This window comes from Chiloscyllium punctatum, chromosome 40 (genome assembly GCF_047496795.1).
Source record: "Chiloscyllium punctatum isolate Juve2018m chromosome 40, sChiPun1.3, whole genome shotgun sequence".
NCBI lineage: Eukaryota > Metazoa > Chordata > Chondrichthyes > Orectolobiformes > Hemiscylliidae > Chiloscyllium > Chiloscyllium punctatum.
The window spans coordinates 13,708,947-13,723,074 of NC_092778.1; the positions used below are offsets into that span (position 1 = coordinate 13,708,947).

The 14,128-nt window shown below is 39.3% G+C and overlaps 1 protein-coding gene across 1 annotated transcript in view; it reads left to right on the forward strand.

The window, feature by feature from the left end:
- rnf216 (ring finger protein 216) overlaps positions 1-14,128 on the forward strand; it is a 226,483-nt gene that overhangs the window by 174,078 nt on the left and 38,277 nt on the right. Inside the window, exon 14 of the mRNA XM_072559323.1 lies at positions 7,543-7,640. Coding sequence (XP_072415424.1) covers positions 7,543-7,640 — 98 coding nt within the window. The remainder of the gene's footprint in view (positions 1-7,542; positions 7,641-14,128) is intronic.

Genomic DNA, 14,128 nt, shown 5'->3' on the forward strand with positions numbered 1-14,128 from the left:
CAACCAGTGATAGGCACAAACTACAGATTTTGAGGAGAGGAAATAATGCAAGTTAGAAAGGAGAAGTAAATTAATTCAAACACCTTCATATTCTTGAATGTTCAAATCCCTCAACAATGAATATTTTTGAAATGTAAGGATGTAATGTTCCCAAGCAAGATAGTCAGTCAGTTTTCACAATGCAATGTTTCACAGATGTATGGGGCAGTTCACTTGTTCTCAAAGGTGTTTGTTGAGTGGTAAATGTTGACCTGGATAGTTCCCTAAGATATGTAAATTACTGCCACAGGACCTTGGTTTAACATCTAATTCAAAAGATGACATCATGAGCAATGCAGAACCCTCGTGCTGCGTTGAAGTGTCAGCCTGCATTATGTGTTTAAAGTATGGAATGGAACCTGAATCTGTAACCTCTAGACCCAAATGTGAAAGTACTACCACTGATTCCAGCTACAACTTGAAAGATGGGGTCTTGGTAATATATTTTATACAGTAGAGAAGGGCTGTAGAAAGGGCAGAAGTTATTGTATGGGGTTAGTTAGTTCAGTTGTTAGGGCAGCTAGTTTGCGATAATATGGTGCCAACAGCATGGTTCAATTCTGCACTAGCTGAGGTTATCCTGAAGCTCCCACATTCTCCGTCTCTCCCCTCACCTTAGGAATAGTGAACCTCCCGTAAACCACCATCAGTTGCCTGTCTCCGAGAGGGCAGCCCTATGGTCTGATAGGCCTATAGCGACTTTACCTTTTATTGTGGTATTTTGGCTGATGAGAAATTTACACATGAGCTTCCAAGATATGAAAATACAATTGCTTTACTCCCAACCAAATTAAAAAATCTGTGGTCCGCAAAACCTCAACCATCTTTTAACCGGTACCCTGTATCCTTAAAACTGTAAGAAATCAAAAAGTGACAAGATTTTAAACAAACCTTGGTCTTAACTAAACAAGGGATTCCAGTCTCTTTGAACACATGTACACAGCTGGTGGAAACTCATGTAAGTTTCCAAAAGGAAGCATTTTTTTTCAATAATTAAGATGTTTTATTTCAATGTTCAGGTGAGAGTCTTATTATGAGCACAGTCTTGGCTATCTTTGCTCATTCTATTAGAACAGTTGTGGTAGAAGCTGTGATCTGCTATGGTTTTGCGCTGTACAGAAATTTCACTACCTTCTGTCAGCAATGCTAGTTTATTATCAATTTCTCTTTGCTCCAAGAAGGTTGTCAGTTAATTCTCCTGATAATGCTTCTGGAGAAAAACAATTTTGCACTGTGACTCAGCAATAATGAAGGAACATTAAAATCTGTCCAAGTTGCTGTCATGTATGTGGATGGTTAGAAACAGGGAAAACAGCTTCTGTAGTATTGCCTGCTTCTGCCTTGGTAATTGAGGTTGAGGGCTTAGAGATGCTGCTGCAATAAGATTGATAAGTTGCTGCAGCGCTTCCTGCAGAAGGTATTGAAGGTGAAGTGGCCGTAACCCCAGGTGACCAAAGGGCTGCTCTCCCAGTTGAGAGAGATGACTGGTGATGGTTTAACCTGAAGGTCACCATACCTCGGGCGCGATTGAGAAAGTGGGACCTTCTGGTGACTTCAGCCAGTACAGGAATTGAGCCTGCAATGTTGGCATCACTGCATCGTAAACTAACCAATGGAGCTAACCGACCCCCACAGTTGGTATTAACCGCAGCCACATTGTTAAGTCAAGAATCGAATGGATAGTAAGTCGAGCTAGAGACATCAAGCTGGTATGAATATTTGCATATTGAAAGTGCTATCATCTGTGAAGGGAAAAATGTTAATGTGCTGGTATATTTACTTTCGTTATCAGAAAATATGAACATTACACAATGATTTGATTATTATCCATCATGAAGATTTGGACTTTATTGATGGAAGGGCTTTTAACCCCTTTTAAATTTTCCTTTGTTTTTAATTTTTTTTTTCCTGAAGCAGTTGGCCATCATTCATTGGCAAAATTTCACAATGAATGCTGGCAGTCTGTTGCCTCAGGGAGTTGGGTCCTGGGTATGCTACATCATCCAACAACATCCATAGGATAGTAATTGGGAGTGGCAACGTTGGCTATTTTTTCCTTCCCTAATGAACTCCAACAAAAAGCAACAACAGTACAATTCAAATTTCATCTCTGTGCTTTTGAATATCAACAATTTTGACTAGCGTCAGAAAAAAATACGTAAGTATTATGCTTAAGGCCAACACGTGAATGTAATTATTCAGGTCCCTATTTATCGCTCTGTGATTTCCATGTTCTACAAATTCATGTCGGTTCAATGATAACACATTAGGCAAAGATTGAATTACCCTAAAGCAGTTAGCCCAGTGGATAGTCATCTTTGCCAAATTCATATCATAGATTTATATCATAGACAGGTATAGAGGGCTAAATCCAACCATAACACAATTTACAATGCAGTATCAGAATTGAGCTCTGATCTTAATACACAGGCCAGAGAGAAACATTTTTGCAATAGATTTGCTCATGCCTACTTCAAGACAAGGAAATTTTTCTTAACTGCACCTATTATTTGCAAACTCATATGTAATCAGTCACTGAACCAGGTTTGCATTTAAACTGTAAAATGATTTTCCCTTGGAATCACATCTTTTCATGTTTTGCTGTGAAACCACCAGGATCATGTGTGCTTGTTGCTCTGCCACTGTATTTTCAAAATAAACCAATATATTTAGGTGGCACAGTTGTTTTCACGTAGTAATGTTTGTTCACAAGCATTTTTAAAGTCAGTTAATAAAGACAACTAGCGAGCACAATTAGATGTGAAGAACTTGAGGATCCTAACCAATAGCTCCAATCTCTTTCTTACCTCATGTTGCTTAATTTCTCTGAATTACATCACTAACCCTATCAACAGGAAATGGATCTCTTTTCAGTATCAGCAGTGGACACTGTCAGGCTGAGCTGCTTTTGCTCCAACAGTATATGATTATGTGCCCAAGGGAGGCCCACACATCAAAAGAGCATTCTGTACTGTACATATGATATTTCTTCCATTTTTCACATCAGGCATCTCTTTGCTTCCCTCAGTGAAACTGCCAATTAATGTCAAATTAATGCTTATCTTCCTTTTGATAAATTCCTTGTGTGTGGTATAACAAAGTAGAGAAAATCATATAGGAGTATGAAGGACCCAGAAAGAATACTTAAAATGCACCTGATCCTCTAAGACTAAAAATAAGTAATCCCATCATTTATATTGCAATATCTAAACAATAACTCAGCTAAACACTATTACACATAGTGTTAACTTTTCTTTTTGCAATATACATCCCATCTTCACTTTGTAACAGGAGCACAGTTGGCTTCCCATCATTTTACTCCTAAGGGCGTCTGTGTTTAAGGCAAGATATTAAGCAAAACCTTGTCTACTTGTTCTGCTAGACAGAGTAGTTCTTGTGGCACTCTTTGAAGAAAATAACAAGTTCTGTTTTATGGCTCTGCTGAGAATAGCATGATTTGGAGATGCCGGTGTTGGACTGGGGTGTACAAAGTTAAAAATCACACAACATCAGGTTATAGTCCAACAGGTTTAATCGGAAGCACACTAGCTTTCGGAGCACTGCTCCTCCTTCATTTGATAGTGGAGGGCTCAATCCTAACACAAAATTTATAGCAAGGAGCATCGCTCCGAAAGCTAGTGTGCTTCCGATTAAACCTGTTGGACTATGACCTGGTGTTGTGTGATTTTTTTTTAACTGAGAATAGCAGGTTTTCTAAATGTTGTATAAAACAGAGCAGAACTGCCCAAGTATTTTGTCAACTTAGTGCATCCCATAATTCCATGTGTTTCACTTATCAAAGAAAGAGCACACATTTATGATGCCTATTTTCAGAATCCATAAGTCATGCACCACCAGTTAATGACCTTTAATTTTTGTCAGTGTTTAATAGGCAAGCACAAGGCCTCCATAAAACAGGAAAAGTGATGAGCAATCAATCAATTTTTTTTTTAAATAGTTCGGAATGAATGTTAATCAGGATGAGGGTGGGAAGCAATTCCTGTTGGGCAGCTGCAAAATAAGGGGCCGTGGGCAACATAACGTAAAAAGCAGGGTTAGGTAGTTGAGAGTCATGTCAGGAAGCACTTTTCACACAAAACAGTGGAAATGTGGAATACTGTCCCCCAAAAATTTGTCAATTGAAAATTTCAAAACTGAAATTCGTGGACTTCTGTTAAATCATAGAAACATAAGAATGTTGCAGAACAGAAAGACCCTTCAGCCTCATGTGGTTGTGCAAGACAAGAAAAACGAGCAAAAATAAATTAACAATTAATTTTAGGTTCTACCTTCCACACCTGGTTGGCAGCCTGTGCCCTTAGTAATTGTCCTCTCAGATAACACAAGTGGGTCTTTGCTTCCTACTTTATCAAAGCCCCCCATAACTTTATAAACCTCACTTAAATTACCCCTCAGCCTCTCAAGATAGATAACACTAGCCTATAAATCTTTCCTTGTAGCTGTAATTTTTGAGCTCTGGCAATATTCTAACAAATCTGTTAAGCAAAGATGTTACGAGTTACAGAATCAAGGTAGCTAATGGAGTTAAATACAGATATTCACCATTCAATATTTCACCAAATGGATGAAACATCTGAACAACTCTGTTCCTTAATTCCTTGTAGTCTGGGAGAACTCGCTTCTCTTCATATGATTTCTTGGGATCTTTTCCATCCACCTGAGTAAGTGGACAAAACCTTGTTTTAGCATCTTGCCTGAATGGCAGGAATTCTGACAATGCAACCCTCCTTCAGTATTGAGATGATGAGTTTACATGTTAGAGTTTGAAAATTGCTTAAACTCAACCTTCAGACTCAGAAGAGACTGCCATCAAGTAAAACTTTAAACTCTATATAGATCTCCAGTTATAACTAGTTTTCCAGTGTTCCAATTTTTATCCACCAATGAGTTAAGCATTAAGAATGGACATTTATAAGCCTCCAGCACAAAATTCAAACTGGACAAAAACAGGGTATATGAAAGAGTGGCTTAAATAGAACTAGGCTTTATATGTACATCTGGGCATGCCTGAAATAGCGAACACTTGCACAAATATTTAAAGTATCTCTACTGAGCAATATACTGACCACAAATGAGGATTTTGGTGTACGCACTTCTCCTCAGACTTAAATTGTGCAATGTATATTGCCATATTATATGCAAGGTCTCTGGAAGATGGAAAATTGCAATAGTCACTTAAAGAACAATGGTCTCTATAATAGTACTTTCCCTTCTTCCCTTCTTCCTTTCATTCAGTTGGTTTTGCCAATGTATTGTGCAAGACGTTTTTGAGGTCAATCTGAAAGCCCATAGGACATCTAATTGCACTGAGCCCAGAGGCCAACAATGCCTCCTATCAAAAGAGGTGCAAGTGACAGAGGTTCATCAGTAATCATTGGTTGAAGCTCAGTGTTCCGCAACTTTGAGACAAACAGATGGAGCTGAAAGATCGCTAATAAATGCATATGGAATGAATATTTTTAATTTAGTACCTTCAATTTCTTATTTGTTATTCATACAGGAAGTAGCTAGCAAATGTTATTGAAAGGCACAATGTGTAATATAAATTTGAACAACTGTCTATTAGAGAAAGTTCATAAAATGTACCATAGCTTTGCATTAAAAGGCTGGTAAGATGGCTGCACTCCTTTTAATGCATTTGTCCATCCAGGCTGGCTTCCTAACATACAGATTGTTCTGATTTCTCACTGTTCATCCACATTCCTTTGGATCAGTGATGTTCATTTACTTAAAGGTTTGCTTTTTGACAAAACTGAAACTAATCGGTAAAACTTGCACTAGAATACTTTTTATATTGATTTTAAACACGTGTTTTGTATTTGTGAAGAAAATGGTGTTTGAATATTTACCTAACATGTCTTGAAACCGAAATCAATTTGTTTTGTATTGACTGGTTTCTTTTTATTCTAATGCACTAACCATGTCCTTGATTAGAAAGTAATGAATTTATTACTGCAAAGTGTATATCAGTATATTTTTATATCATTTGAAGCTATTTTATGCTGTGAGAGAAAACCAGTACATTGTTGGTGCAGCTCAATGTGCTTAGAATTGTAATCAGGCGAAGGTGGAGTTTCAAATACGGAACCGAAAAACACTCAACATAATTTTAGATGAATCAACGGAATTAAGAAAGCTTCAGGCTGGTGTTCATGATGCTGCTTTTAGTCTTAAAGAGCCACTATCTGATGTGCCGTATTGGTGCATATTGGCCATGTCTCTAGTCTTATTCCCTAGTTTGGGCCAAGTCAGCCAGTCATAGATTCTGAATGCATTTCCTGTGTGCATTCTTCAGGTGTAACTGTATCAGGCCAGGATCCACCCCTTGTCCTAATATCCCTGTTCTTGGTGTGCATTTTTGTTTGATTATACTTGCGTGGAACGCTTAGGACAATTTTTCTTTACTTAACATGCCACATAAATTTAGGGGGTCATTGTAAGAATGATGCCCCCTGTAAACAAGAAGCTTGTTCAAACTTGCATCTGAGTAAGAATTCCTTGAGTGTGGGAGCAGAGAGCAGCCACACTAGGGGCATTAGATGGAATAATTTTGAACTGGGAAAATGTCTCTGTTAAAATGTTGTAAAAAATCTCCAGTTTTGTTCTAAGACGCTAATTCTGCTTCCTGTTGGAATCTGTTGAAAGATGAAAAATGTTTTTATATCTCGCCATTGTTGCTACAACAGGGAATAGAGAAAAATAACACTCAGAATGGCAGACTTCAAACTGTAACAGTGTGATATCGAGTCATAGAGATGTACCGCATGAAAACAGAACCTTTGGTCCAACTCATCCATGCTGACCTATATCCTAATGTAATCTAGTCCCATTTGCTAGCACTTGGCCTATATCCCTCGAAAGCCTTCCTATTCATACACCCATCCAGATGCCTTTAAAATGTTGTAATTGTACCAACCTCCACCACTTCCTCCGACAGCTCATTCCATACATGCATCACCCTCTGCCCCTTAGGTCCCTTTTAAATTTCCTCCCCTCACCCTAAACTGATGCCCTCTAGTTTTGGATTACCCCACCGCAGGGAAAAGACTTTGTCCACTTACCCTATCCATGCCCCTCATGATTTTATAAGCCTTTATAAGGTCACCCCTCAGCCTCGAATGCTCCAGGGAAAACAGTCACAGCCTATTCAGTCTCTCCAAATCCTCCAACCCTGGCAACTTCTTTGTGAATCTAATCTGAACCCTTTCAAGTTTCGCAACGTTTTTCTGACAGGAAGGAGACCAGAATTGCATGCAATATTCCAAGTATTGCCTAACCAATGTTCTGTACAGCTGCAACATGACCTCCCAACTCCTGTACTCAATGCTCTGACCAATAAAGGAAAGCATACCAAACACTGCCTTCGCTATCCCATGTACCTTTTTTCTTCCATTTTTCTGAAGTGCATTAGATCTCTTATTTTCTACCTAGATGAATATGGTTTATTTTTTTTCTTTCATCTTTTTCCTCTGTTCTTTCCAGGAAAGTTGCAGGAAGTGTCAGGTGTTGTGGAAGGACCATGCTGGGCTGTCATGTGATCAGGTGGTGGAAAAAGATGAAATCAAATTCAGGACATCATTGTAAGTATCTGGCTGTATTGCCAATTCAAGAAAGATTATCTTGCAATCATCGTAATTGAATATCTTGTTTTTCCATGAATTGATGCTGCAGGAAGGGGAATGAAAATGTGCTTGCTTTCTTAGTAAATTTTTGATTTTGAAACTTGAATTTTTGTTTTGAAGAGGACCCTTTCACAATCATATGCCTAAAATTAGCACAATCCAGAAAAGGAAATGGCGAGAACTCCTAGGTAGCAAAGCAAGAGGAAGGAAAAAAGTGCGGGAGAGGTCCACAGGAAATGGAGGAGAGAGGGCCAGAGAGGCAAAGGAAGCGAAAAGACCTAAATGGGAATGTATGAGCTTTCTACTGAAGAAGTGGAGTGACTGAGGTTGGGTAGAGTCACTTACGGAAAGTATGGAGTAGAGAAAGAGATGGCTGTGGGGCAGAATTCAAAATGAGCATTGCATGTTTTCATGGCCACAGATACATGAGGGGGTCTGATTATTTTGGTAAAATTGATTTAAGTATTTACAGACTTGCAAAAAGAAATAAACGATTTTTTTCCAAACATTAGGATTTTGCTTTTGTAAAGCCACCTAGAACTGAGAAGCAATGACAGCAAAACTGTACATTTGCCCTGTGAAGTGCATGAAGCCAACATAATTTAGTTGAATTATCTAAATCTGTTTTGCAATTTATTTCCTCTGCGTTTGAAGTTCTATCTAACTAACTGGTAATACTTTGTGGCTTCATCTGCTATCTTAACCATGTGGCCTGCTTCTGTGAGAATTCTGAGTAAGGTATCCTAATTAGGAGGCATAGAATCAGGCAGTAAAATGCAGGGTATGGGGACAGTGGAAATATGGAGCTCGTTTAAGGAACATATATTGCATGTCTTTGATAGATATGTCCCTGTCAAGCAAGGAGGAAGTGATAAGGTAAGGAAACTGTGATTTACTAAAGAAATTGTATCTCTTATTAAGCGGAAGAGGGAGGCTTATGTGACATTGACGCGAGATGGTTCCAATGAGGCGGTGGAGAGTTAGAGTAGCTAGAAAGGATTTAAAGAGAGAGTTAAGAAGAGCAAGGAGGGGAGATGAGCAGTCTTTGACAGGCAGAATAAAGGAGAATCCTAAAGCTTTCTATAGGTATGTGAGGAATAAAAGGATGACGAGGGTCGGAATAGGGCCTGTCAAAGACAGAAGTGGGAAGTTGTGTGTGGACCTTGTGGAGATCGGAGAGCTGCTAAATGAATATTTCTAATCTGTTTTCACTCAGGAAAAGCAGAATATTGTAGAGGACAAGAGAGATACAGGCTATTAGACTTGAAAGGATTGAGGTTAGTAAGGAGGAGGTGTTATCAATTCTAGAAAGTGTGAAAGTAAATAAGTCCCCTGGGCCCTAACGGATTTTTCCAAGATTTCTCTGGGAAGGAGATGGTCGAGCCTTTGGCCTTGATCCTTGAGTCATCATTGACTACAAGTTTCGTACCAGAGGATTGCAAATGTTGTGCCCTTGTTCAAGAAAGGCAGTAAAGATGACCCAAGTAGTTATCGACCAGTGAGCCTTACGTCTGTTGTCGGAAAGGTTTGGAAAGGATTATAAGAGATAGGATTTATAATCATCTGGCAAGCAACAATTTAATTGGAAATAGTCAATGTGGATTCATCAAGGGCAGGTCGTGTCTCACCAATCTCATTGAAATTTTGAGAAGGTGACCAAGCATGTGGATGAAGGGAGGGTAGTTGACATGGTGTACATGGACTTCAGCAAAGCCTTTGATAAGGTTCCACATGGTAGGCTACTGGAGAAAATGCGGAGGCCTGAGATTGAAGGTGATTTAGCAATTTGTATTAGAAACCGGCTTTCTGTAAGAAGGCAACAAGTGGTGGTGGTCGGAAAATGTTCAGCCTGGATTCTCGTTACTAGTGGTGTGCCACAAGGATCTGTTTTGGGACCATTGCTGTTTGTCATTTTCATAGACGACTTGGACACTGGCATAGGTGGATGGGTTAGTAAGTTTGCAGATGATACTAAAGTTGGTGGAGTGATGGGCAATGTGGAAGGATGTTGCAGGTGACAGGGAGACTTGGATATATGCAGAACTGGGCTGAAAGGTGGCAAATGGAGTTCAATGCAGATAAATGTGAGGTGATTCTCTTTGGGAAGAATATAACAGGAAGGCAGAATACTGGATTAATGGAAAGATTCTTGGTAGTGTGGATAAGCAGAGGTATTGTGATGTCCGTATATATCGATCCCTGAAATTGCCACCCAGGTTGATAGTGTTGTTAAGAAGGCATATGGTGTAATAGGTTTTATTGGTTGAGGGATTGAGTTCTGGAGCCGTGATGTCATGTTGCAACTGTACAAAACGCTAATGCGGCCTCACTTGGAATATTGTGTGCAGTTCTGGTCGCCCTATTACAGGAAGGATGTGGAAGCATTAGAAAAGGTATATAGGAGATATACCAGGATGTTGCCTGGTCTGAAGCGAAGGTCTTATGCGGAAAGGCTGAGGGACTTGGGTCTGTTCTCTTTAGAGAGAAGGAGGCTAAGAGGGGATTTAATAGAGGCATAAAAGATGATCAGAGGATTAGATAGGGTGGACAGTGAGAGTCTTTTTCTGAGGTTGATGACGTCAGCTTGTACGAAGGGGCATAGCTTCAAATTGAGGGGTGATAGATTTAAGACAGATGTCAGAGGCAGGTTCTTCACTCAGAGTGGTAAGGGCATAGAATGCCCTACCTCCCACTGTAGTTAACTCAGCCACATTAGGGGCATTTAAACAGTCCTTGGATAAACATATGGATAATGATGGGATAGTGTGGGGTGATGGGCTTAGATTAGTTCACAGGTCAGCACAACATCGAGGGCTGTTCTGCGCTGTATTGTTCTATGCTCTATTGAAAGGGATGCTTCTGAACCAAATCCAAAGCTGCCTTGACCATCCACACACACAGTGCAAAAGCTGATCTGGACTTGCGTTTTTCCATCTCTGGCCTAACTATCAATCCAATCCAATGCCCTATGTAAGAGTAGCTCACTAAGCACAGTCAAAAATTGACAAACTTTTGCACCATGTGGCCTCGGAATACATCAGTTGATACCTCTGTCGATGAAGAGCAAGATAATATTATATGCATCAAGCAGTATCGTAGGATGCATCCCACCTTCGTTGATGTTTATTATTTTTCAACTATCCTGAACATATTGGCAGTGAAAGTACAATGAGAGCAATAATAGCTGACTGCTGGCACCTTATGAAAGGTGGTCATTGTTCAGCAATTGGAATATTGTAACCTGGTTCTTACGTGTGCACATTCCAGGGTAAGTTTCTCCTGCTTTGTGTTCAGGAACAGTGAAGTCAATTGCTATCCCTACTGAGCACAACTCAAACCTCATTTCCATGCTCCAGATTGCACTTTAGAAAGATAGAGGTGTGATCTGAAGATCAAAGAACTTTGTAATGTTATAGATGATGAAAGGAGCTGTTTATGTGTTCCTCATAATTTCTGTGCTCAAGTTTAAAAGCAAGTCTGCTTTTGTCACCTTCTAGCTGAAGTATGCCAAAGTTAGGATGCTGAACAATATCATTGAAACAAGGGCGATTCCTTTAAACAAGATATATTCTTACCACAATTCATTGCTTAGGCTTTCAGAGCACAATTTAACAATGCTTTAAATCTGCACTTTTGCAGCTATCTGTTCTGCTGTTAAACAACCTCAAACCTGCATTTTGAGAACACCCTTTAATGTTATAACATGTCCCAAAGTGGGAAACAATGCTGTGCCTGACTGGGCTGGCACATTGGAAGTCAAGCCCTGCTATTCCTGCAGTCACCACAAAAGTTAAAGATTTTAGAAGTTTGTTGAATCCATTTGACAGAAAACACAGGCCAGGTTTTTGTACTCAAAGGTGTCAAGATAGGATGATCATGTAGGAAAATGCACCGAGGTAGGAAATCGACCAAGATCTCACCAAATGGCACAATAGACTTGAGAGGCCATATCGTTACCACTTGCTATAATTTGTATGTTCCCAAAGATCTCCTGTGTGGGATTCAACCATTGCACTGTGTATATATTAGCATAGTGCAGGTGCAAACAGCATCAATGGAAACCTGGGAATATTAACTTTTGCCATGAATTTTACATGCAGTGCTTTTTGAAGTTTGTCATGCGTTATGTCACAGATCACCGTCAAATAACAGCAATGCTGAGAATTGGAACAGTAAATGAATTAAGAGCATGAGTAGGCCATTTAGTTCCTCAAGGTTTGCTGTGCCCTTTGATTAGTTCATGACTGATCTGATTTTGGCATCGCCTCTTACTTTCCTGTCTACACCCTATAACTTTTGATTCCCTTTGAATCAAGACTTAGCCTTAGAAATATTCAATGATCTATGTGGGAAAAGAATTCTACAGACTAACATTTTTCTGAGAGAAAAATGAACTTCGCATCTCAGTCTTAAATTGGATGCCTGTTAATGTTTTTCTGTTTCAGTATGTGCATAGAAGTTATAATTGCCAAGAATCTTGAAATAATAATTTCTAGTATACGACATCAATCAAAAATCGATTACTGATGGTTCGTAGCCTCCTATGAACTCAATTTTAACTGCTATTTAATTTGTGACAAAATACATTTTTTTTCTGTGCCCTGAATTTGGCTGGATATATTAACATTCAAACCACAGAATGTTCTGATGTCTGCCAAATTTGCTTTTTGCCTAGGAACGGAACAGGGCCTGTTAGCAAGTTTTAAAAGGTCACTCAGAATAGTTCAAGAGTCATTGCTGAACTGTTGCTCAATGTCTCAATGAGAGATGTTGCTGAAGTGCTGCCATTTGCTGGTTCAGACAGTTCTTGCAAAATAGGCCTGTTGGCAATAGAATTCTGTTCCGAGTAGCAGAAGTACTGAAATTGTGCCATTGATGCTGGAGTGTAGTCTTGTTGGATGCGTGGATGCAGTATTGGGAGAAGAGATTGAGTGATTGGAAAGTGAGCACTTGTTGGCAGCAACTTGTCTGAGGATCTGGGCATTCATTCAAGTACAGGTAACTAAGAATGGGGAAGACAGAAACCCACAAATAGTATTTGCAAAGTGCAACTGAGGAATATTGGACCTTGGAGAAACCAAAGGCCAAGAGCAGCCTAGTGAAGCAAGCTGTACACAACAGACCTGGAATTCTGCCCATGAATCAATGCTGGAATGCAACAGTTGGAATTCATTGGAATTAAGTGTTGAGAAGAGATTGCTCACATCCCCGTTGGACAGTAACTGAGGCAGTCCATGATGGAGTTTGAAAGTTAAGGCTAAATATTTGTAAGTGAATAATGGCAAGTATTTGTAAAGGAGACAGAGCTTTCAAAGAATATTTTATGACTCCGTGATCACTCTTGTCTGAGAAGGATGCTGCGAATTCCATGGGATCTGTCTTGATCACATCTGCTTTTTGATGTACCAGTTGACTGTAATTTGCCTGTTTCTCAGATTTACCTTAACTCTGGATGTTAGAGTATAAGATGCATATATAATTGTTTAATTGTTATAACTTTGTGGAAAACTCAAGACTATGGAATCTTGTTTCAGTATTTTTTTAGTGAGCATCCAGGATCTGAAATATGGTCTGCTTTGAAGAAAATTAATTGGTCCCCAGCCAGATCATAGCATAGTTTATTGGTCATATCTGAAATTGTAACAAAATAAACATGATTCTGAGGCACAAACAGACTCATGGAAATGAAATAATTTCAATGCTTTCTTTAAAAAGTTTAAAGGTCTGTATTAATCTGAACAAGGAATGAAACTGATGTTGATGGTGTTCTGTAGTGGAGGAGGAGGAATGAGTCACCCCCCAGTGTAGCTTGATTCCATGTTTTTAAAGCTTGAGGTTAATGGAATGCACCGTATTAGACATGCAAAGTCTCCCTTCACAGTATCTGCAATTGGTGTCTGATTCCAAGCATTTAGAGCCTGTCAGTGGAAGGGGGAATTTACTTGTTGGATTCCTGTACTGTAAAAGGTAGAGATATTTTACATTGTTTCATGTAACTGATAGCTGTTGTATTGTATTGTGGAATACTGTGTGTGTCTCCTATAATGTTACAGTTGGGATTGGATATATCTGACTAATTCCTCGATCAAATAGTGCAGAATTCTCAGCTAATTCTCTGATGAGAGCATTTTAAATACCTGGTGACAGCATGCCAGTAACAGTTACAAAATTGAGGTGAAATGGAAGGGCCCAATTGGAGTTTTAAGGTTCCAAGGGTTGCACACACTTACTCTACCACGCTAAAGAGTAGTTAAAAGCTGTGCACTGAAGGCAAAATATCATGAAAATACAAGTGTTGACTTTCTGGGACAGGAAAGAAAAGGCAGAATGCTATGCTAGCACTTGACAAAGGTAGCTTTAAGCTATTGCGTAGACTTTGATTTTGAAACTAAGACTCATAATTTCCATTTACATATTATGGTAGTGCTAAGTTTAAGTCTGATGCT